Raw genomic sequence first — 25,571 nt, 5'->3', positions numbered from 1 at the left:
ATAAAGAGACGTGTAACTTGCTATTTTTTAATAGTTTGTCATTTTTAATAGAGGGAATCAGGTTAAGTATGATTGAGGCTACCACAGCAGTGTCTCGTCCGGGATTTGAACCTGCAGCCTCTGAGTCACAACCACGTTAAAGGTGCTATACAAGCACCTCGAGTTGCAGTAGCAGACTGTCGTCACTAGATGTCAGTGTTTCCCCCTGAATATCCCCCCGAAGCTGTTAAGTTTGATGCTGATAAGCACATTGGCCGATCCCCGCCCTCTCTCTCTCTCCCTCCCTCCCTCTGCTCTCTCTCTCTCAGAGCTGAAGCAATAAAATGCTGACCTCACACCGTGCTCCTGGTATGTCTGTCTCAGCATTGCGCTCAAAGCGAAGCAATGGGAGAGGAGGGAGGGAAAACTGGGTGGGTGCGGGGGAGGGGTGGGGGGGTCAAAGGGGTGGGATGTGGGGGTTTGGGTGGGGGTGTCAAAGGGATGGGGAGGGGGAGGTTTGGGTGGGGGTGTCAGAGGGGTGGGGTGTGGTGGGTTCCAGCTGCCGGCGTTGCCTTGCACAGGGTAGCAGCACAGAGACGCTGTGTGAAGGTAGGCAAGAGTCTCTTTTTCTCTCTCTCTTTCCCTCATTCTCTCTTTCTCTCTCAGTCTCACTCTTTCTGTCCCACGTGGGGACGTTTTGCATGGATGGTGCTGTGCTTTTGTGAATGCCTCATTGTATGCTGCAGTGGGACCATGCTGTAGTGTGTGTGTGTGTGTGTGTGTGTGTTTATGTGTGTATGTGAGCTGACGGGCGACTCGCTTTTATCAGAAAACCGATTTTTTGGATAACGGTCTCCCAAAGGGCTTCTTCAGCTGCGAAAATGAGCGCTCGCTCTCCTGCGATTGGGTAGATCTGAAGCTCGCTCTACTGCGATTGGATAGATCTGCTGCTCGCTTTCCTGCGATTGGGTAAATCTGCTCAATTATGAGGGATTTCACAGCTCTGTGGAGCAGCCTGTCAGAGGGCTGAATTCTAGGGTTTACACTCAGAATAACATACACTGTCCTAGCCATGGTGTACATTTGGTGACGTAAAAATCAGTGTTTCACATTTCTCAAAAAGCCTGGCGATTGTAAATCTCTGCGACTGAACCTCTTGAGGTGTGTCAAGACACGATCACCGCCATGAGTCAGCTTAGATGGCCTAGATCATTTTGGGATTTCAGAAGTGGTTCTCATTGTTTTTGCAGGTTTGTTTCGCCTCTTGTTTGTTTTGTTGCTGTTGAAATGTGTTTTGGGGTACTGTAAGGCCCGGGGGAGGGGGGGGGGGTGGGGGGGTGGGACAGCAGCGAGGGGGCAGCGGGGGGGATTTGCACCGGTTGAAGTCGCTAATTCTGAAGAGGCTAAAATTACTCGGGGGATGATTTTGGAATCTTGCACCCGGCTGCCGAGGTGGAGGGCGTGGCCTTGCGATCGGTGTGAAATCTTATGGCCCGTCGGTCGCGGGATGTGACATGTTTGCGGCTGTCGAGCTGCGTGTGTCCGTGTGTGTGTGTGTCTGTGTTTCTGTGTGTGTGTGTCTGTGTTTCTGTGTGTCATTTGTGGGTGGAGCAGGGTCATGTGCTATCCCCTTAATGTTAGATATGGGTAAATCAATAAGCCCTATTCCTTCTGTTATGTGTGCATTTTCTCTAGTGTACATTACCTAATGGTGCAGGGTAGCAGGACAGAAATATAATAAACAGAAAAAGTGCTGTATTCATTTATGGCTGTCGGAACTTCCCCCGGTTTGAGAGATGCAAACACAAAAGGAAAAATACCTGTTACACACAAATGGAACCCCATAGCAGTGAAGTGCTTGCGGCTGCTATGTAAAAGAGTACATTCATTCATACATAGGTACACAGGACCTTTTTTAGTACCTGTGTTTTTTTGCATACGTTCTGTTCAACTGAAGTGTTGCTTGCTTTAGCTGGGCCTGTGTTTTTGTTGCTGCGTGTGATAATCTCTCAATTTATCTTGCAACGCTAGACTTGCAAGTCACTCTGGTTGAAGCTGCCTGCTGATGAAATGAATAACTCATCACTGTTTTCACTGCCAATGATCATAAAAATGCCATGATTATCATTCATATGTATTTGTCAAATACCAGCTCAGCTCCATAGTCCCCCCCCCCTCCAATCACTCTTGTTCTACCTCCCTTGGTTGTTGTTGATGAGGTCTGTTCTGTGTAGAAGCCTCGCCTCTACAGAAAGTCATTGTGATGTCATGAACAGAGAGGGACGGGGTCTGTTCACATTCCCCTTTGATTGGTTGTTGATGAGGTCTGTGTAGGAGTCCCGTATATACAGGACGTTTTCATTTAAGACTCAAACTGTAAATTTAGGTGAAACGCTGCAATGAACTGAGTTGCATTTTATAGTGCTGCAAATCAATAATCAGAAATGGAAGCATCATAAAAGATCTTAGTAACAGCTTTCAAGGGCTCTGAGATTTTCTTGAGTACTAGCACAAACCGAAGATTTTCTCTAAAGCATTTATCCTGTCTTCTTGACCTACATTAAGTCAATTTTTCTTAATTCTTCTCAGATTTTGGTGTGTTTTTATTTTTACCTGTAGAGGAAGGTCTTAGGAGAACATGTGAAAAGGAACCTAGGAAAGGTCAGCGATCATGAAAGTTGTGGATTGACTCAGTGCCCCTGTAAGGGGGGGGGGGGGGGGGGGCACTGAGTCAATCCTCTGACACGTCTTCAGGCTCTTTACCCTCAGCATTTATGACTCCAGTTGCCGTCTTTCAATCAAGCAGTCAAACCTTCAGACAAGCAAAGAACTGCATTAATGGAACCTCATCCTGTTTACACAGTGCGGTGCAAGTATCTGTTCATTACAGTGTCTAAACTGTTATTTGTGGTGTAACAAAATCCAGAGTGCATTGGGGTTACCAGCACCGAGTTTGTGTAGACACAGCAAAACCGATAACGACACATTCACACCAGTTACATTAGCAAGACGACACAGGATCTAAGAATGACTGAATTCCCCCATTCAATGGGGAGAGAATTCAAATGAGTGTAAATCTGGAGTCTGCGTGCGCTTTCCTGGAAAAGAGGACTCTGGCCTGAGTTTGCGGGGCACCTCATTATCTTGACTGCTTGTAAGAAGCATTTATATTGCCCGGTTGGCCTGTGTTGTGGGGAACGAGAGCCATGTTTATTCGGATGCGCTTTGGGGCTTGTGTGACCTGCAAATAGCCCCCCAGATGGCTTCGGGGAGGTCAGGTGACCAGCACTGTTCAGTTTCCGCACTCCAGTCCATGCTGCTCCTTTAATGGTCCCCCCCCCTTTTAACCTTTTCAGGTGTGAGATCACAACTATGTGATTAGAATGTTCGTAACTAAACATTCTAATGCTGATGTAACAGTCGCCACTGGTGATTGAAAGAAAATAGAATTCTAGAACACTGGCCCTGAAAACATTAGAAAAACCTCCTCTTCTCTTCAAAGGGTTAAAAGGGACTTGTGACACAGAAATGGTGAATGGTGGTAGTTACAGTTAATGTATTATTGGGAAGTCTCAGAATCTCATTAAAGAGTAATTGCACTCACTCAGTATGTTTACATGCACAGTTGAAATCGAGCTATATTAATAGCTCGATTTGGCCAAAGATGAGATTTAATTGTTTTATTGTCGTTGTCCCAATATGCATGACTCGGAAAGAATCGATTCATTGACCGGAGGTGTGTCTAACGAAGGCTTCTTATAAATCCTGCTTCATCCAATTTTGTCGCAGATTTTTTGAATAGTTCATCATTCCGCGTTTTTCTTCCATCCATATATTTTAGGATATTTAACTCCTTTAGTTGTGATAGCATGAAGTTGGTCTCCTTGTCCGTCCATTATTGGGAAGTCTCCAAATCTCATTAAATAGTAAATGCACTCACTGTTTCAGCCTAGCTTCACCTACTGCACTGGTACAGAAATATACAGAAAAATGCTTCCTGTGGTGGGTGGAGCTGGTGTGTCCATCTCATTTGCATGAAGTATTCTTTATGTAAATGAATTTTTGCAGGATAGCTGCATCTAGCTCATGAAACTTAGATCAAACTGTCAGACTATGTGTTGCTGATCAAATATGAGTCAAGATTCAGCAATTACATGGTTTTCTTTTTCGTCTCAAATGTTTTCAGAAACATATTTTAGTGGGCTGTTCAGGTGGAATATGAGAGTTTATGAGCATGTCGCCTCGTTTCTCTGGTTTGAAAATGTTGAGCTGAAACTGATCTAGCCAATCGGGTGCCAGCAGCGTTCCATCGTATTAAGTAAACTGATGAATTTGTGGGCGGCAACAATTTTCCTGCTCAATGTCTTGATTGACGTCTACATGACGTAGTTGTACGTCCAAAGTGATAGTCTGACATCACGATTGGGGCGGGGCCAAAGTGGAATGCAGAAAGCATTTTCCAAAAATTACAGAGGGCAGCACCAAGACGTCTTCAGCTTTTTCATGTCAAATATTATTTCAAAAATGTTTAAATAACAGCATGGATTAAATGTTTAGTTTAAAATAGGCATACAAACATGTTTACGGCTTTAATAAAGTGATCTAGGGTGTAATTACCCTTTAATTTGTTTCAACATGTTGCAATAAAATGCAAAATGACAGTTGCCAAGTCAGTTTGAATGACTGTATATTTCCTGGTGTTGGGTGTGATAATGGCTGTGGCTTCTGTTTGCCCTGAATATGAAAGCCTTTTTATCAAATATATCCATATTAGGAACCATCTAATCTCAGTGCAACTATGGCAACTCAAATGTCAACCAAGCAACAAAAACGTCTGTCCTTTGAACAGGTGACTTTCGGACACCTGTGGATGTTTTAGTCTCCCCAGCTTGGCTTCACTCAAAGTCAAAAATGAGATATTCCAACTCATTGATCTCTTTAATCTAAAATGGCCGCCAAAGGTGGTGGTGGGTGTAATGCAATGAATGGGAAGGCTTTTGGCATCACCACAGTCAAGGCTTTGCAAGGTGTTGTTAGCCACTGTTAGATACATATAAAACTATTGGTTGAAGGGGAGATTTCTGCAGTTTGGCTCTGTGGCCTGGCCTGGTACGGTCCAGTCAGAGGCCATAAGTGCGTTTGAGTGACAGTCAGTCACGGCCCGCCCCTCACAGGGAATGACTGTGCATTCTGGAACGCTGGACGCTAGGTGCACAGTTTGTGCCATGTGCGAGAGGTTATTCAGTGGCACAGTGCTAACTAAGTTAACCCTTACTGTAAACACTGCAGTAGCTTCAGCACAGGTGCACTTCAGGGGAAGGAAGATGGGGGTGTTGCCTGTCTCCCCCCCTCCCCCCTCCCCCCATTACATTCACCCCCTTTATATTCTCCATTACTTCGCATTGGGTCATTTACGCACCAGAAGGTGAATATCGTTTCAAGAGAAGGTGAAGACTAGTGCCTCTCATGGGGAATACAAAATAGTTGCCTTTTTCGTGATACATAACAAGCTGTGGAGTTCTACTGTGATATATAACACGCTGTGGTGTTCTACTGTAATATATCACTAGTTATGGTGTTTTACGACGATATATAACAAGCTTTTAACTTTTACTGTGATATATCACTAGCTATGGTGTTTTACTGTGATATATAACAAGCTGTGGTGTTTTACTGTGATATATAACACAATTTAAATTTTTACTGTGATATATAACAAGCTTTGGTGTTTTCCTGTGATATAGAACAAGCTTTGGTGTTTTTCTGTGATATATAACACGCTTTGATCTTTTACTGTGAAATATAACAGGCTTTCGTGTTTTACTGTGATATTCAACAAGCTATCTTGTTTTACTGTGCTATATAACAAGCTTTGAGCTTTTACTGTGATCTATAACAAGCTATGGGCTTTTGCTTTGATATACCATAAGTTGTGGGCTCATACTGTGATATATCACAAGCTTTGAGCCTTTACTGTGATCTATAACAATACAGTGTTTTACTGTGATATACAACAAGCTGTGGAGTTTACTGTGATATGTCACAAACTGTAGTCTTTTACTGTAATGTATTATGAGGTGCCGAATGGAGAGGCATATTGTGGTATGTTACAGCATTATATAATAGCCTATGGAACTTTATTATTTTTCCCCACTAAGCCTACTTACGTTAAATATGTAAAGTGTTGGGGACTGTTGCAACTTTGACTGAGGCGGCTATAGGATGCCTGCAGAGAGCTGTGTTCTGGCAGAATCGTGATTATTGTGAGTTTGTTTTCGAGCTTGCTCCAGAAGCCAAACGCACACCCCGTTTATCAGGGTCCCCACATCTGTGGGCAGTAGCCGGGGTGGTGGGGTGGGTGGTTGGGTGGGGGGTGGGCGGGTTCTCGGCTGGGTGTGTGTGAACAGTGATAAATTAGCACAGGCTGCTCCGATCTCCTCTTCCATGTAACACAAAACCCCTACCCTACGAATACTGGCGCTGTTCCTCTCTCTCTCTCTCTCTCTCTTTCTCTCTCAGTCTCTCTCTCTCTTTCTCTCAGTCTCTCTCTCTATCCCTCTCTCTCAGTCTCTGTTAATATATTTTAATGTTGTTTTTGGTTTGATACTGTGTGTATTGGCGTTTCTTTGGTCCTTTTTATCATATCATTATTACTTTTGTTTAGTGCAATGAATTGACAAATGATGCCCTAATAAAGGGGCATCAAAGTCTCGGTCACTCTCTCTCTCTCTCTTTCTTTCTTTCTCTCACATGGTCTCTCTTTCTCCCTCCTCTTATCTTTCTGTCTCTTTCTGCCTTGCTTTCTCTTGCCTTTGTAGTAGGAGGCTTCTGTCCTTCTCCATGTGCAGAGCTTATGTGCTGCATATGATCCATTTAATACGATGCAGTGTTTTCTTTTCCCCTCTGTCTCCTGCCCCGTACCCCCGTGCCCCAATCTTCCCTCCGCAGACAGTCCTCTCCCCCAGGGTTCCCCCCGTGCGCATAAGGACAGGAGCCCGGCCCGCCCGCAGACATGTCTAAGAAGAGCGACCCGCGGGACATCGATGAGGATGCCATCCTCAAGACCCTCTCGCCCGAGGAGCTGGAGCAGCTGGAGATCGAGCTCGCCGAGATGGACCCAGAGGTAGGAAAGTGGGGGGATGCGTCACTAGCAGGCCTCATTGTAGGCCTCAGTCTCACTGCAGCGTGTGTACACACCGCACACCACGAACCTTCCCTGTTCCCTACACACCACCTGTCTACATGCTGTAGAGCAGGGCTGACAAACCCTGTTACTGGAGGTCTACCATCCTGTAGAGTTTAATTTCAACCCTAATTTGGCGCACCTGATTCTACTAATTAGCAGGTCAATGAGAATGAGGTGCGCTTTGTTAGAGTTGGAGTGAAAACCGACAGAACAGTAGATCCCCAGGAACAGGGTTGGACAGCCCTGCTGTTGTCACTGTCAACACTCTGATGAGTTATGCTATGGTCATTACATTATTTTCAGTTAGCAGACACTCTTATCCAGAGTGTCTTAATGTACAGGAATCTGAGTGCATTAACCAGGGTTATAAAAGCAACTGAACCAAACTTGCCTATCAACACTCCCACACCAGCACAGCAGGGATATACATTCCCACTATCTTGTCTGGCCTTGTCTTATATTATTAATAATAATAATAATAATAATAATAATAATAATAATAATAACACAATTATACTTTTTATTTATATGGCACCTTTCAAGCACCGAGCACAAAGTACTTTTCAAAGCAGATGAAAAAAGGTTTAAAATTACATTTGAATGTTCACTTAAATTTATTTGTGACTTCACACCATAACAGGGTTAAACAGTGCTTACTCTGTCCACACACACTAATACTGGACAACACAAACAGTAACATGAATTTGTTAGTAATTAAATAACAGTAATGAAATCAAAGGCCTTCTCTCCTTCTGTTAATCTCTCTCCCTGAATAAAAACTGGGACACATTCTCCTCATGGTTTTTGATAGGGGCGCCCCTGAAATTACAGCTGTTTGGTCTCCTTCGCCGTATCGCGTTGCGTTTATAATTAGCCTTGCCGATGCCTTCGCCCTCGTCAAGCCTGAGGCCTTGGCTCTGTAACCACGGAGACGAGCGATCCCCTCCACCCTTTATGTAGAATACTCAGGACGGCTGTGGCATGCAAACGGAATATGATTGCAACAGGAGGACGATATCAGCGGGATTAAAACGGGATTATGGGAATATGGGACTGTAATATGGTAGGAATGCATTGATTTTCCTGGCATGAGATTCCAGCTAGTTTTACTGAGAGGCACTTTCCTGAGATAATGTAATCATCTGACCAGGCTTTTAGAAGAGACAAACACATAATGGAAGTAGGAAGCATCGATTGCCTTGCATTATCTTGTGTTTTTTGTTGAGAGACAGAGAGAGAGACAGAGATGCTTCACTCTCAAATGAAGGAAATGATGGTGAAATTTTCCGACCACAATAAAAATGATTGCTGACGGGTTCCCAGAATCAGAATGAACAGCAATCAGTTTGATTTTCTGGCTATTAGAGACATGCAGTCGATGAGCTACCGTCTGAAGAATCCAGCAATAATATAACTTATTAAATTGTCCATGACTGTTCATTAACCTTTATTTTCCACCACACGTTTTCTGGATGTTGTTGACGTTTTTGGTCATATTATAAATACCAATAACATGTGGTGAGGTGTGCATTTTGGATTGCACCAGGTAAGCCCCCCCCCCCCGCCCAAAGGCAAGAAAAGCTCTGTGCCGCACCACTAGCCTCTCTCACACATTTCCATCCATCTATCCCTCCATCTATCCATCCATCCATCCATTTTCACCTGGTCAGGGTTGGGGGGGGGGGGGCTATCCCACAATGCAGTGGGCGAGAGGCAGTAATACACCCTGGACAGTTTGCCAATCCATCGCAGGGCCCACACATTGTTCACTAACACACTCACCACATTCGCCTCCACTGGGAACGGTGGGTTAATGTTGTCTTCGCACTGAAGGCAGTGATGCTACTGTGCATAGCATTCCAGCCATTTAACAGGCATCCTCCTCCTCCTCTATTTACAACGCAAGAGAACGTCCAGTAAGATCCCAGCTGATTAATGCGAGCCATAATGGCAGACCTGGTTCAGTAACATTCCCAGATCTGTCTTTCCCACCCTGTCTGCACACCTCTGACTCGTAGCAAGAGAGGACAGTTTCACTTCCTGACGGGCTTTTACTGCCTCGACCTCTCGATGACCCCCCCCCCGAGCCAACACGATTGGTCGGAAAAAAGTGGGCAGCGTTTGTACCTTTGAACTGCGCTGCCCGTCTGGTGTACCAGGCTAGCTTTCGACACCACGGCTCCTCGAGGGATCCGATTGGCCCGCGAGCCTGACGCCCCCCCTCCCCCATCTCCCTGTCTCCTCTGCGCCTTCCCAGAATGCCACGCTGCCGGCGGGAATGAGGCAGCGCGATCAGACGAAGAAATCTCCGACAGGCCCGTATGACCGGGACGCGCTGATGGGGCACCTGGAGAAGGAGGCCCTGGAGCACGAGGACCGGGCCGACCTGGTGCCCTTCACCGGGGAGAAGAAAGGTGACCCCCAGAATCCGGCTGCGTCCTAGACCGTCCGACACTCGAGCCAAAATGGCGGCTTTCTCCTCCTTAACGGAGCGTGTTCTCTGTGCAACCGTGTGTATATATCATCTGTGTCATGCAGCTTGACTGTCCATTTTTTGTTATGTTTAGGCTTTAAAAAAATTTTTTTACACATTTTGAGAGTTGCAATCCGGCTCTGTCTACTGTCCGTGTTTCACAAGTGATCGAGTAATAAAGTTGGTTCAAAACCCACTCCGGAAGAGACGTTAAACCGAGATCTGGACTCACTGTGCTCATTAAAGGTCCCCTGTCACTTGTTTAAAAACAAAAACAAAAAAACCAGGAGTTACTCTTTGGTGTCCTGGCAAAATTACCAACCTGACTGCATCAATTAACAAATTTCATCTTTATTTCTATTGGCTTGATAATTCCCCCCTCTCCACCACAGCTGAAGTGTGGTTAGCGTTCTAGTTCAAAATGGCTGCTGTGCATCACCCAGGTGGGTGCTACTCATTGGTGGTGATTGTGGTCAGTTTGTCCCACCCCCTCCCCAGTGATGTCCCCCCCCCCTTCCTGTAAAGTATAAAGCGTGATGTGGTGTACGTGCTACGTGAATGCAAACCCTCATTGAGTGACATAGAGCCGTATGGCTACATTGAAAAAACAAAAATTTCAGCACAAATAATCTGTGATCCATTGGTTCAATCACATTTTTGAAGGACCAGAAAATGGTGGCTTGATTGATACACCCTGCCCCCTCCCACCACAACAAACACAAAGATTGCGTCACCCCTCACTGCTAGTTGGAGGTGTACTCTGACATCGGACTGTTATTTAATGACACAGGAGCTGTGAGGAAAACAAGCAATGAGATTTTATTGGGTCACAGTCTTTATTCTCCTCCCCCCGCCCCAAACTGTCAGTTCGTGCTGGTGATGATGTCACAAACTCAATCCCCACGGTAACCCCTGGATGTACGTTCTTCACAAGCACGGAAGCATGAAAACATACCTGCAGATCCCTAAAGTTCTCCACCCCAAACCCGGTCACCACTCAGCACCCGGGCCTTTTCGGGGTGCACCGTAACCCCAGAAAGTGCCGCTGTGGCTAAAAAGGGAGGCTATATTTAGGCATCCCCTCTCGTCAGGGTACAGTGGCTGGCGGCAGTCGCCACGGCGATGGAGCGCGCCCGCGTGCTACTTTAGTTTCTCCGGTCCGTGCGGCGCCCTGAAGTTCAGCGCAGCCGGGCGGGTTTTTTGGCAGAGCGACAGGGTCGAGACCTCGCCTGGCCTCCGTCCCCCTCCACCCTGTCTTCCTTCCTGTGAATAGTAAGGCTCTGTATAGCACTGCTTCTACCACAGAGGGCATGTATGGGTTCTGCCAGTGCCTGAGTAGCAGACAGGCAAAAGAAACCCTCGCTGGGGGTGTTTTGCTCGCCCCCAAACGCCCCACTCCTCGCCCGGTTAAAGCTCCCACAACCTCCCGTTGCGGAGTTTATGTGATGTCATCACGATTGTCTTATGACGCCGAGCGTGCTAATGCGTTAGCGGGTGCCAGTGCAGCGGAGTTGGGAGACGCAAGCTGGCGGGTGAATATCCGCTACATGCCGTAGCAGTTAGAGGGCACTTGGTTCTCCTCGTCTGGGGACCTTGGTACTCAGCTTGGGGGGATAAGCCTGTCTGCGACGCAGAGCAGCCAGTGGAGGCTGTGCGATAGACCTACTCCCTGTTTCACTCGGGGATATGAATGAATGGGCCAGATTTTGATTGACTTATTTTGATTGGCCATAATTCTCTGTGTCCTTCCCCTGACTGATGGCTTATAAGCAAGGCTTGGACATGGCTGGGAAGTGCTTGGATGGGAGGCCTGCTGGGGAAAGTGGCGTTTGTGGGCCACTGTAAGGTGGTCTTCCCTCAGGGCCAAGCTTAAAGCCATCAGAGTGACGGGGACACTGAACCGTACGAGGTTCTGTCATTTGAACGACACCTTCATATCAACGGGGCCAATGAAGATTTGTTGCCGCTTGTCTCGAGGTTGTGGGGCGTTCTCCGAGATCTCGGCTAAATCCTCATCCTGGTGGTCTGACCACATATTAATCTCCCCGTTCCATTGGCTCAGTAATTCCCTCCTTCTCCTCTTCAGCTCGCACGCGGTGAGCGTTCTTGGGAAAAAAAACGGCTGTGCGTCACTCAGACTGGCGGGTGAAGGGAGCTCAGTATTCAAATCAGTATTCAGTTCTCAAATATGAGGAGAATGTGTGGGTGTACGCTCAGCAGAGGGTGTTTCACAAGCTGGATTTGTACCCTTGTGCACAAGAAATAGAAGGGTAAATAGTTTTTGGCAAAATTCCGTCTTTAAATAATTGATTAATCAAAAGTCTTTCCCTGAAATACTGCGTGACGTAATCTTTAATCACCGGAAAAACCCTTCAGTTCTACCGAGCTCCAGAGTCTCTCAGTCGTTCAGACCAGCGATGGCGCTAGTTTGATGCTAAAGACACAGCAGCCTTCGTATTTTCACACGTAACAGGCCTGTTTGAACGCAGCGGCAGCCAAAGTGCGTTCTCTTGGCAAAGAGCATGCTCAGATTTTTGCAGCGGGTTCCCTAATTGACCCAAATCTGCGTAGCAAATTCTGACGTATCGTGTTTGCGGACTCCTCTTACTGAAAGCACGCCCGGGGTTTGGAACCCGAGGAAGCGTATATCATTCTGTAATTTCACTTTACGAGATCTTGACATGCGGTACAAGCACGGCTGCTGCAAATCATCTGCAACATGTCAACCTGCGTTTATCGTTTGGAGACCTGGCCACACGCAAGGTCCAGCGGACATTAACGCTCCACGCCATGCAGCAATAATATGCGTACGCCTTGGTGAATAGGCAGATTCTGTGTTTGACTGGCAGATGTTCTGCGGTTAGGTTTGTGCAGTGGTACTGGAAAGCAGCTGTTTTCATCACTGGGATCTCAAACCTGATTTTTTTTTTATTTTTAGAAGCGTTAAAAAAATTATTTTTAAATTATTGCCTAGGGAATTACAGGAAGAGGAAGTGCGGGTCAGACAGTGAGGTAAAACACCACGATCATAAAAACCGCACACGGAAAAATGAGTTGGACACGGAAGTGCACAGAACCTAAGCATGCTTTGCAGTAACTGACCACATTCACCCTCACTGTTCACCTCTCCAAGACGAACCTATCATAGATATGGGATAATCATGTGTGTGTGTGTGTTTGCGTGTGTGTTTGCGTGTGTGTGCTTGTGTACGTGTGGCATGTGTACGTGTGGTGTGTGTGAATGTGTGTATGTGTGGTGTGTGTATGTGTGGTGTGTGTGAATGTGTGTGTGTGTGTGTTGTGTGTGTGTGCTTGTGTATGTGTGGCGTGTGTACGTGTGGTGTGTGTAAATGTGTGTGTGTGTGTATCTCCTCCACAGGGAAGGCCTTTGTTCCGAAGGCTGGTTCAGGACAGATACCTATTCATGAGCAGATCACCCTGGAGCCCGAGCTGGAGGAGGCCCTGAAGAACGCCACCGACGCCGAGATGTGCGACATCGCAGGTACCTCAGCCCTCCTTCGTCCTCTGCCCCGTCACTCAACATAGCCCCTCCCCTTCCCTCTGCCCCTCCCACTCAACATAGCCCCTCCCCTTCCCTCTGCCCCTCCCACTCAACATAGCCCCTCCCCCTTCTCTCTGCCCTCCCACTCAACTGACCCCTCCCCTTCTCTGAGCCCCTCCCTTCCTCTGCCCCTTCACTCACCATAGCCCCTCCCTTCCCTCTGCCCCTCCCACTCAACATAGCCCCTCCCCTTCCCTCTGCCCCTCCCACTCAACATAGCCCCTCCCCTTCCCTCTGCCCCTCCCACTCAACATAGCCCCTCCCCTTCCCTCTGCCCCTCCCACTCAACATAGCCCCTCCCCCTTCTCTCTGCCCCTCCCACTCAACATAGCCCCTCCCCTTCTCTGAGCCCCTCTAACTCAACATAGCCCCTCCCCTTCTCTGAGCCCCTCTAACTCAACATAGCCCCTCCCCTTCTCTGAGCCCCTCCCCTTTCCTCTGCCCCTCCACCCTCCCACGCATCATAGCCCCTCCCCTGCCCCTTCCCTCGTCCCTCCCACTCAACTTAGCCCCTCCCCTTCTCTGAGCCCCTCCCACTAAACATAGCTTCCCTCTTTCCTCCTCCCCTTTTTTATTCAGACTTTCCCTCCCCTCCACCCCACACGGCTCCACCCTCCCTCCCTCTATCCACACCCCACCCTGTTTTCTCATTGACGGCTCTTGTTACTGTAAATGGAAGTGGGCGTCGGCCAGTGTAGCCCTGGTTCCCGCTGGTCTGGGCCCAGCGTAGTGGATGATGTCACTCAGTCTGTGTTTCCAGACCCTGAGCAGATTTGTGGAGCCAGAGTAGGCTTTGCAAAGCCTTTCCATGAAAGGCCTCTGTGGTCTTGAGTCCTGCACTGATTTGTAAGGGTTATTATTTCTCACCTTTTATGGCTGTCCTTCCATCCTGAAATAAATGCTTTGGCATTTCACCTTAAGATCTCATCAGATACATTGCCGTTGCATTAGGTCGAATTGTGACCTCACCTCCACTGTAGTTGCCTTGGCAACTGGAATTCTGCACCCTCCACCCCGACCCTCACCCCTCTCACCTGACTAGAACTGTCCTGGTGACCAGGATCATCGCTATGGTGATGGCGTCAGTAACACAAGGGATTCTCTGGCTTGGGAATCACGGAAAAGTCCAGAACTGGAACGGGCCACAACAAACAGGCGTTTTGCTTCTCTTGTGGGGCCCGGCGGATTAGCCGGTCCGGACGTCTCGTTGAAGTTAACGGGGCTGGTTCTGGAAAGGGCCCAGAGGAGATTTTGGGGCTTCACTAGGCCGTGTAATTCTTTTGTTCGGTCGGTATTTTGGCAGGAGTTCTGTTGTCAGAACTGGCCAGCGACCGGGAGGATCTGGCATAGACGCAGACACATCTTTCTTTCCCCCTTTTCTTTTAAAATGAAAGGAAAAGAACAAACCGAACTGTAAACAGAACTGAGAACCTTCGCCATTTTGCTAGCGCCCAACGGCACTGTAAACGTTTCTCGAAGGCGAGCCATTAGCGGAACAGATCTCAGGTCCCTGTCCTCTCCTCTTTCTTCCTGTCAGTCTTTCATTCCTTCTTTCTGTCCCTCCTTCCCTAAAAAGGGCTTCCTTGATTTAGGTAGGAGTAGAATTTGTTTTTTTCTTTTCTTTTTTTTTGGAGTGGATTGTGCATTTGCTTCTGGTGACATTGCTGCAAAGCATTGTGGGAAAGGCCATTAAAAATGTAACATTCCATTATTACAAAACAACCTGAGGCAGCCTGATGATGAATGCTGTTGTAGATGTTTTTTTTTATTAACTTTTGGACACCACCGCCTCCCATTCCTCTCAGTCTCTGAAAACAATTTCTAGATGTGGGACAGCATTAATAATTCAATTAAAGATGGAGGAAACGGGATGTACGTTCCCCTGAAGTATTTATGTTGCAGTGATTTATTGACAAGACAACGATGCTACGACCTGCTCGGTCTCACAGAAAGGTGGCCTGTCCAGGACGGGTCACTTCCTCCGTCCCCAGGGGCAGCGGGCGCACAGTGCTTAACCCGAATCACGGCAGTAAAACTTTATCAGCTGTGTAAACGGTCCCTTTCAAAATGTCCGCTTGGGCTGAGTAATGAGCCAGCGTGGGCGGCAGGTAGGAGGTTAAGGGTGTTTATTTGCCACTGCGGTCACTGCGGTCGCGTATTCCGAGGGTCGTTCTAATGGAACCACCCTCCCCAAAATCCTCCAGGCGGTACAGTGGCAATGATGTAATCGTGTAATGAGGAGGTTAAGTTCATCATAATGTTGTACTGGACTACCTCCCCTGCACAACAGCACTCCCCCACAAATGCAGACATTGTCTATTTCATATGATGGTTCAGGAGTTCCCAAATTTGGGAGTATGGGGGTATTCTCAGCAAATATGATGATGATAATGATGATTGTGATTATGATGATGATCATCATTATTATTATTTAATTATTTAATACGTTTTATATCAGTCCATTATAATAACGGTGTAATTTAGCTAGATGTTTACATGTACTTGCATGTTAAATAGAACTATACTGCAGCCTGTAGTTGGTAATTGATGAAGCTGTGAAATTTTTTATGTTGTTTTCAGGTGGGGGTCCTCAGCTGAGGTCGGGGGGTATAATTAAGGGGTCCTTTAGATGTAGAAGTTTTGGGAAAACACTGTGTGTTTTCGGTTTTCGGTCGCTGAGGATTTGTCTCATGTGTCGGCAGCCATCTTGGGAATGTACACGCTGATGAGCAACAAGCAGTACTACGACGCTCTGGGCCTCGAGGGCAGGATCGCCAACACCGAGGGCATTAATAGTGAGTATTTACCCCCCAGTACCACACCGGGGGCATTAACAGTGAGTATTTCCCCCCCCCTCCATTCCAACACTGAGGGCAATGACATTGAGTATTTACCCCCCCCCCCCGCCCCATTCCAACACTGAGGGCAAAGACAGTGAGTATTTACCTATCCATTCCAACACTGAGGGCAAAGACAGTGAGTATTTACCTCCCCATTCCAACACTGAGGGCAAAGACAGTGAGTATTTACCTATCCATTCCAACACTGAGGGCAAAGACAGTGAGTATTTACCTCCCCATTCCAACACTGAGGGCAAAGACAGTGAGTATTTACCTATCCATTCCAACACTGAGGGCAAAGACAGTGAGTATTTACCTCCCCATTCCAACACTGAGGGCAAAGACAGTGAGTATTTACCTCCCCATTCCAACACTGAGGGCAAAGACAGTGAGTATTTACCTATCCATTCCAACACTGAGGGCAAAGACAGTGAGTATTTACCTATCCATTCCAACACTGAGGGCAAAGACAGTGAGTATTTACCCACCCATTCCAACACTGAGGGCAAAGACAGTGAGTATTTACCTATCCATTCCAACACTGAGGGCAAAGACAGTGAGTATTTACCTCCCCATTCCAACACTGAGTGCAAAGACAGTGAATATTTGCCTCCCCATTCCAACACTGAGGGCATTAGCAGTGAGTATTTACCCACCCATTCCAACACTGAGGGCAAAAACAGTGAATATTTACCCCCCCCTTCCAACACTGAGGGCAAGTATCTGCCTGTCCCTCCAGTGCAGCACTTATTAAAAATGTTTTAAAAGACATGATGAAGTAAGGGAAGTAGTTCTTGACCCTGTAGGGCAACAACCCAATTTCAGTAGGTTACAATCAATATGATACTTCAAAACAGCCCTCATTAACTGCGGTTGAAACCGTACGACAGTTACTCCTCAGTCTGGGCTGGCAGTTCATTCGCCAACAGCCCTTAATTATTCATGTGAGGTCACCCATTAGACAGCGACTCAGCAGAACATTTACTCCAGGTATCGATCAGCTATCGATCCACTGATGAAAAAAACTAAGGTTGGCAGACACAGGTGTGCATTCAAATCTTTGCTGATCTCATTGACTTAACAGAACCGCAGTCATTGACTTTCTCATTGGTCAAAACATAGTGTTTGTTCCAAATGCATCCCCCTTCCCCCCAAAAAAGGGGGGAACATGGAGAGGGTGGTGTTATTATTATAATTCCAGGTTTGACAGAGGGTCTAGTGGTTTTGTTTTGTTTTATTGTATAACTTCAACTTTCAGAATACGATGACCATATAGCAATCTGTATTTGGTAGGTTTGGTGGAGAGTCTTGCAGTTTAGTTTTTCATATGCCTGCTTTTTTGCCTGTGAGTGCCAGTAATTCATCAGGGTCATATTTTCCGGGCACAGATGAGCATCAAAGATTGTTCCACACAGGACAAGCCATTTTGACCCCAAAATGCGGGATGTTCTGCCAAACCCAGGCCGGTCGCCGTGGCAACCTGAGGATTGACGGCAGTGTGCGTGTGTGTATGTGTGCGTCCTGTGCAGGCGTGGTGAAGCCCGACACCTACAAGACCTACCCGGACGAGCCCCCCAACCCCACAAACGTGGAGGAGACCCTGGAGAGGATCCAGGGGGATGACAGCAGCCTGACAGAGGTCAACCTCAACAACATCAAGGTAACGGCGGGAGGACCGGGGAATTGTGGGTACGCCGTCGCGCCCTCGCACTCCGAGGATCCAGATTCAGATCCCAGGTGGGACAATGCCATTGCACCAGTGGTGGTGGTGGGGGTGCGGGGTGCGGGGTGCGGGTGCGGGTGCAGAATTCAGGTTGCCATGGCAACTACAATTGAGGTGACATCGCAATTCAATGACATCACAATTTGGCCCAATGTGATGCCAATATCTGATGGGAGCTTAAGATTAAATGTACACGGACCACATCACAACACTGAAACGTCATGTAGAAATGTTCAGCATCAGATGGAAATCATATTGTCCTGTACACTCAAATATTAATATTATTTTAATAATGTGATCTTTCCGGTCCTCTCTTCAGGACATTCCCATCCGGACTCTGAAGGAGATCTTCCACGCCATGGCGACCAACACCCACGTGACCTCCCTCAGCATCGCCGCCACCCGCAGCAACGACCCCGTTGCCATGGTGAGTGACCTCTCCAGAGACTACCATCTGGGGGAGAACGTTGTTCATCCCTCTGTCCATTATCTAACCCACATATTCGTGGTCAGAGTCGTGGGGGGGCTGGAGCCTATCCCAGCATGCATTGGGTGAGAGGCAGGAATATACCCTGCTCAGGTCGCCAATCTATCGCAGGCACACACACCATTCACTCACACACTCATACCTATGGGCAATTTTAGAGTCTCCAGTTAGCCTAGCCTGCATGTCTTTGGACTGTGGGAGGAAACCCATGCGGACATGTGGAGAACATGTAAACTTAGAACACAGAAAGGCCCAGGCCAGGAATCGAACCCAGGACCTTATTGCGACAATGAGGTTCACAGCCCTTTTTATACATTTTCCCCCCATATAAGATAGTTACGTATGAGACATACTTTCCAAATAGTAATATGTTTTGCTACATTATAGTGATTACAAATGTAATTATTTGGCATGTGGAATCTGTTTCATATGAAGCCACTCTCTTTATTTGTTTGCTGTTGTGTCTTATTATGTCACTTCCTGTTGTCTACTTCCTGCCCACCCCCAGGCTGTGGCTGAGATGCTTCAGACAAACACGACTCTGAAGAGCCTCAACATCGAGTCAAACTTCATCACCGGGGAGGGCATGCTGGCCATCGTCAAGGCAATGGCTGAGAATACAACCCTTAACGAGATTAAGATCGACAACCAGGTCAGAACCCATATCCTCAAAACAATGCATACTTATAATAGACAGAAATTAGTTTCCATCCAGTTACAATTTGATCTTCTAATATTTAAATCTCCTGTCTCCAACACATTTCAGTCATGATATTGTCAACAATAAAAATCAGTAGTAAGATTTATTCCTGATAATAGGAATTACATCATTTATTTCATTGCTTAGTTTTCTAATTATACTTTCAAGAAATTAAATCTGCTGTCACCAAAATTCATTACCTCTTTGATGAGTATATTTTTTGGAATGCTTCTTCAAAGTTCAAAGTCAGTGTTCTAGAACTTGGCTGCTTTCAATTACCTGTAGTGATTGTTACATCAGCATTAGAATGTTCAGTTAAGAGCATTCCAATTGCATATTTGTGACCTCACAACTTAAGGGGTTAATAATGGAACTGGATTCGCTAGTGTTCCACTAGCGGCACTTTCTCTGCCCAACAGCAGTCCTGCCATACCTGTCACAGGTGTTTAATAAACTTCCCCTGTCATGTGAGCCTGATAAGTGCACGTCACTCAGACGGCTATTCCGTCTTCATGAGCTCCTGCGGTCGAGGCTAATACACACTGACCTGGGCAAACTGGAAACTGTCTGTACCCATAAATCTGTGAAAGTACACACAGGCAGCAGACGTTCGCTAAAAATGGACGACCTTGATGTTGATGCATTACATTACAGGCATTTTGCAGACGCTCTTATCCAGAGCGACTTACGCATTTACATTGCATCCATTTATACAGCTGGATATATACTGAAGCAATGCAGGTTTAGCACCTTGCTCAAGGGTACAATGGCAGTGCCCCATCCGGGAATCGAACCTGTGACCTTTACCCATTATACTACACTGCTGCCCTCGATGCTACAGTTTTTATTTTTTTATTTTTTTTACCTCTGGTGTGTTCAGTTTTGTCTTTGTTAGCATGTCCTGATTTGGAGGGCTTTACAGTAGTGACAGGTAAGGGTCTGAACGCGTGCCCTTCTTATAAGGCTTCCCAGCGTCTTAGTCACCGGGCCACCTTTTGAACAAAGGACAATGTCTTGGTTTTGAGGGTCAAAGTCTTTTGATTGGTTCATTCAAGTCTGTGATAAACAGCACATTGTAGCCGCACCCGCAGTAAGGTTCTTAGAAGTCTCTGGGAGCTCATTCCAGTTGCTTATTTCATCTGTCCTCGTCTCCTCAGGCCTCGCCTGACTGGGAAATTGATCAAGGTCCGCCATCTTTAAGGACATTCGATTATATTAAATGCTCCTTGGCGGCTATATCTGTCACTGACGTGGCTTCAGACCAATGCTTCAAAGTGCAAGGACGTTCCATTAGCCTGATACACGTCTGTCCTTGTATCTTTTCCTCGCATCCTTTCCTTGCGTCCTTGGTGAGGTGGAGCTAAGGAAGCGAGGAAAGGATACAAGGAGGCAAATTAAGTGATTGGAATGAGCCCACAGTACCCTTCCCACTGGGATTCCAGTCTCTGACTCCTCCCCTTCCCCGTGACATGTGACCCTAATCTCCGCCCACAGAGACAGAGGCTGGGAGACTCAGTGGAGATGGAGATCGCCACCATGCTGGAGAACAACCCGAGCATCATCAAAATCGGCTACCACTTCAACCAGCAAGGTCCACGAGCCAGAGCCGCCATAGCCATCACCCGCAACAACGACCTCCGTGAGCACTGCGCCGTCAACAACAACAACAACAACAATAATAATAATAATAAAAATACTAATAAATAATAACAACTATATATTTATTTTTTGTTCTTTCAGTTCGTCAGAACAGAGTAAGATGAGGGAGTCCTCCTATGGAGGACTGATTGGCCTGCCAGCCCTACCCACAATGCCCTGTTCCTTGCTACTGGTGCCCGACGACAGCCCCCCGAGAGAGAGCATCCTCCTTGGCTGGCGTCTACGGTGCCCCCAAAACTGCCATGTGCGTCACCCTCTGTGCCTTTGTTCGATCGCTAGCTTTCTCTGTCCCCCCTCCCCAACCCTCCAACCCCAACCCCTACCCCCCACCCCCGCCTGTCAGAGAAATCTCATTTCATTAACCTGCTCTAGCTAGCCACTGCCCTTCCTGCACTTCCTCCTGCGGGAAATCCATATTTCGCAAATCGGCCATCCTCTCTGTTTAGGTCTATTCGTGCTCTCCATTGTGATTTCACTCTGAAGAAAAAAGGACATCCAGGAAACTAACGATTTGTTGAGATACCTCCGCAAATATCACGTTCGCAGTGCGCCAGGTACTGACAGAAGTGTTGTGTTCTGTAAATAATTTGAATAAAAAATGTTTACGTTCTTTGCGCTGCATACGTGAGCTTTCCTGCATGTTCATGCTCTGAATATGTGTAAAAAAAAATATTATTTGTGTAAACAAAGTCTTAATGGTCTGTGATTCGCTTATCTGTTATTTTCTACTCCACTACTGTGTTTCTGTGACACGAATCATAATGGTCTCCTCTCCACACATGAAATTTATTTGTGCGGTGTGGTTGTTCATAGCACTTTATCTCGGCTGTGCTTGGCATTACGTGGCCTAAAGTTGTGGGGCGTCGACCATACTTTCTACAGGCCCTGTCCACGGAAAAACAATGCTCACAAATCCACCGGGTTGCAGTTACTGCCTAACATTACTGTCAAACCAGAAAAGACAGCCCGTATGTCTGTGGTGCGCTACTCTGCGCAAGCTGTTGGAAGCATACGTCCTATAGGTCCTCAGGAGCTGTAGCAATGCATCATGGAACTGTGAGGTCACATATTCTACAGAATAAATTGCACTGGATCATGTGGTCAGAATAAATTGCACTGGATCATGTGGTCACTGAGTGTAAGGATACATAAAGAAACCAATGAATCATTTCAGAGGAAATGATGCGTGAATAAGGAAGTTGAATGAACCCGTTGAGCCATGGAGTCTGAGAGGTTTTTTAAATGTGACCCTGTCGGTGAAAATGGTGGCAAATACTGTCGGTGAGGTACTGACAAAACTCCACATAGGGTTACAGTATTCCCCTCCCCCGCTGCCCCCTCACTTATTTTTAACCAGGGACCTCGAATCAGGTGAGTTGGGCCAACGGGGACACCGTATACGGTCCGTGGGGATTGTGTTACGAAGCGCTCAAAATACCCCCCGCGTTTATAGCGACGCGGCCGAAAAGACGCAGGCGACACCCGCCAAGACGCGGGGAGATTTATCCGCCCCCCCCCCCGAGGGGAACAGCTGCTAACCTCTTAGGAATTTCTCTGGCCCAGCTCGACGGCTTCTGCCCCGCGGGATTCTGGGAGCTCCTGGGATTTCAGCGCGGTTTTGCGCTTTTGCCGCAAGCCTGCGTTTTCAGCAAACCGGGACGGAAATCGATTCCCCCACGACGGCGCCATGTTGTCGCGGATACCGTCAGCCGCTGTAGTACCTGCAGTTTTTCCAGGGCACCGAGGACGTGATTTTCCAGGACCCGAAATTAGTTCAGGGGTGCAAATGACGGAAGAACCTGATCAATCTGCAGCAATGTGCTGACTGGGTTGCTATGACAACAATGCTCACCCAGCAACCTTTAGTCTGGTTGACTCAGACCAACACTTTGAACCCAAAGGTCACACTAAGTTTAAAAATAAAGAGTGAAGAGTAAAAACTTTTTTCGGTATGTTCTATTCTGTTCCATGGGATTATTTGGAGATGACGATACAGGAAAAAAAAAATATGTTTTTGGTTTTTTTGTTAATTTTCAGGAACATATTGGTAATGCACAAATTTAAAAACACCACTTCTGGTTTGTGTAAAAGAAGAAGAAAAAAAACTCAACCCTATGTTCCTCCCAACAATTCAGAACATTTTAATTCTTCATTAAAAAAGGGCGATTGACCATTTGCCAGGAGGTCCGATCGTAACTCAGACCAGCCCCTCCCACTTTCGGTAGTAGCGGGTTCGGGAGGAGGGCAAACGAGGCGACCCTGCGAATAAAACAAAAACGCTAACCTGCCGCACACACCCCAGATTAACACTGATACTGACCCATCTGCTGTTGATTGGAAGTGAGCTGTCCGGGGCTTAGTCTCCAGTGACAGAGCCAACACAAAGAGCGCAGAAAATAGGAAATGCTGTCCCGCTCTGTCCAGCAGGTGGTGCTGTTGAGCCTGGGAGGATCCTCCACCTGTGCTCGTTCTTTATTAGGCTGTCAGGATGGGGAGAGGTGTACAATAACAGGTCCCCTATTTTAGCCTTTAACAAATTTGCCCTAAAATCCTACATCAATAACTAAAATGGTTGGACTTCGTGTTAGGGAATGGCAAATACTTTTCTAGTCTTTACTGATCTTGTGTGGTGTATTGTAACCAATTAAATACTCTCAAAAAGTGCAAACTCTGCCTTCTGGTCATATTGGCAGGCTCACTTGCCAATATGACATATGCCAGGTAAGATCAATAGAGCACAGAAAACTATTTTAATCCAAAATGAATATGTATTTGCCCCATGTCTGATATATAGTTATATATATATATAGGTTTCAAGGGAAGAAAGCACCAAGAGCAAGTCAAACATACAGGGACGGGTCAAAGGTCAGAAGTCAAGGGTCAGGGTTATTGCCTGGTGGCCAATAACAGACGTAGAGAAATCCCACTAGATACGCAACTCCTGCTTTCTTTCTGTCATCTCTTTTCCTTAACATACAGGATACAACATTCCTGTTGATTCAAGTGTTTATTGGTCCTATTTTATAACGAAAACATTCAGTGCCACAGTGTTGTACTTGGTCATACCTGTTAATTAATTATTAGAAGATGCATTGAATTGGAATGTTTATGCTTCAACGAAAGGAAGGAAAAGCTTCCAGCATGAAGACTGCTGAGCATCTGGTAGGTCTGTATGATCTGAGGTAGAGTTGGAATGGTTCAGAGGTCAAGGGGCAGGCTGCGTAGCTTACAGTGGAATGACTGGCGGCCACTGATGGAGGTAAGGAAAGGGAAGCGCTAGGCAGGCAGGTGGATGGATGAGCAGCTGAGTGTCACTGCGTTCAAGTGTCACAGTGACACCTAGTGGTGAAAGATGGGGCCTTCAATTAATAAAGGCAGTTGTCATGTGGCATTGCTTTGGATCCTGGAATTAGTTGTTCAAGAAACGGTTACATTTTGGGAGAAACTGCCCAATCTGGCAACCCTGACTGATAGGTGAGGGGTTGAATGTTGTGGCCAGGTAAAGGAACAGTGTTAACATGGGTTCTATTCCTAAACACAGCCATGTACCATTTATAATGGTGTTTAACCTTCATTGACTCTGGCTTTACGAATGCACAGCGTACTTTCAGAAAGCACACCGTGAATCTCCCCAGATAAGAAACTGACATGTAGCAAAAGCTGTCATCCGGAGCAACACCATTTACACTTTACAATCATTTATATTGCAGGATTCCTAATAAAGTAATTCAGCTTAAGTATTTTACTAAAAGCACAATGGCAGGGCCATCTGGGAACCAAACCTGTGACCTCAAAAGAACAATTTCAGTTCCATACCCATGATGCTTTGCTGCCATCCCAGAAGATGATGTATGCAAATAAATCAGTAGTTCCCAACCTTATTTCTGGACTTCGAACATTCTGTCGATTTTCATTTCAACCCTGATTGGGCACACCTGATTCTACTAATTAGCAGCTCAACAAGGTCTCCAGCTGTTGAATGAGCTGCGTTTTGTTGTAGTTGGCATGCAAAACTACAGAACGATTGATCTCCAGGAACAGGGTTTGGAACCACATAAATAGATGCTAATATCTGCCTGGAAAGTTGTTTGTTCACAGGAGCCATCTGCTCTCGACAGTTGGCGGTAAATTAACACAATATGGGCCGTCTCAAATATCTGGAAACGGCAGCATCGGGTATGTCCGTTTTTCTTGCGACTGCTTAGCTGCAAAATTCAGGAAGTCCGACTTGGAATGTCTGGCTTTCTGTATCTGTTCCGATATCCATGCAAATGTTTTTGCTGGAATTCATGACCGGAGTACATGACACCGTTAATTTCTGTAAGCAGATTGTGAAAGGCTTTTCCCCCCCTACGCGTTCAGATTACAGTACTGTGCAGAAACATGGTATTATCAATTTATATCACACCTGTTCATCAGTTTACACCTTTGACCCAATAGATATTGGCAAGATTTAAAGGCTGTGACTAATTTGGGATGACATCTTATACTTACTGGTTTAGGTTTTAAGCAGTTTCAATTTTAAATGTAACAAAAATGTGAAACATAATTCAACTACCTCTACATGGGCCAGCTCAATTGCATGGGTGTCTTGGGCCCCAAGCATGCGCGAGTTCGGAGATAGTATAACGGTACAAGAGTGCTCTTCTTCCCACTCGATTTCCCCGTGATTAGAATCCAATCAGAACACAATTAAAACTAACAAAATAAACTGTCATGATTGGTCTATCGGTTGAGGTGGGCGGAGCAGGTGGCCATCACTTTGTACAGGTCTGCAGTTTTCACTACTCCAAATCAAATTTATAGCATTACTTGTCATTTTCTATAGCTAATGTACATTTTGGTGTGGTGCTAGTGTCGAAAAAACAAAAACAAAATCAAAACATTTACAAATAGGCAGGCGCAGCCCTATCAGACAAAATAAACTTCACCATACGAGCGCTCAGCGGGTACGCTAAACTT

The 25,571-nt window shown here is 46.4% G+C and overlaps 1 protein-coding gene across 2 annotated transcripts; it reads left to right on the top strand.

The window, feature by feature from the left end:
- Positions 1-490: 490 nt before the first annotated feature.
- On the top strand, positions 491-21,219 carry LOC135260201 (tropomodulin-4-like). Of its 2 annotated transcripts, none has more exons than XM_064345406.1 (10): positions 491-588; positions 6,928-7,102; positions 9,423-9,579; positions 13,018-13,140; positions 15,903-15,995; positions 17,570-17,700; positions 18,083-18,190; positions 18,759-18,902; positions 20,445-20,589; positions 20,691-21,219. In XM_064345406.1, exons 2-10 carry the CDS (start codon positions 6,992-6,994, stop codon positions 20,711-20,713), a joined length of 1,035 nt encoding a protein of 344 aa, XP_064201476.1. In that variant the 5' UTR covers positions 491-588; positions 6,928-6,991; the 3' UTR covers positions 20,714-21,219. The 2 variants fall into 2 exon arrangements, with proteins under 2 accessions (XP_064201476.1, XP_064201477.1); XM_064345407.1 differs by lacking the exon at positions 491-588 and adding an exon at positions 5,381-5,426.
- Positions 21,220-25,571: the final 4,352 nt, after the last annotated feature.

This window comes from Anguilla rostrata, chromosome 8 (assembly GCF_018555375.3).
Source record: "Anguilla rostrata isolate EN2019 chromosome 8, ASM1855537v3, whole genome shotgun sequence".
Taxonomy (NCBI): domain Eukaryota; kingdom Metazoa; phylum Chordata; class Actinopteri; order Anguilliformes; family Anguillidae; genus Anguilla; species Anguilla rostrata.
The sequence above is the reverse complement of the archived record's forward strand: the minus strand, read 5'-3'. Positions and strand labels throughout refer to the sequence as shown.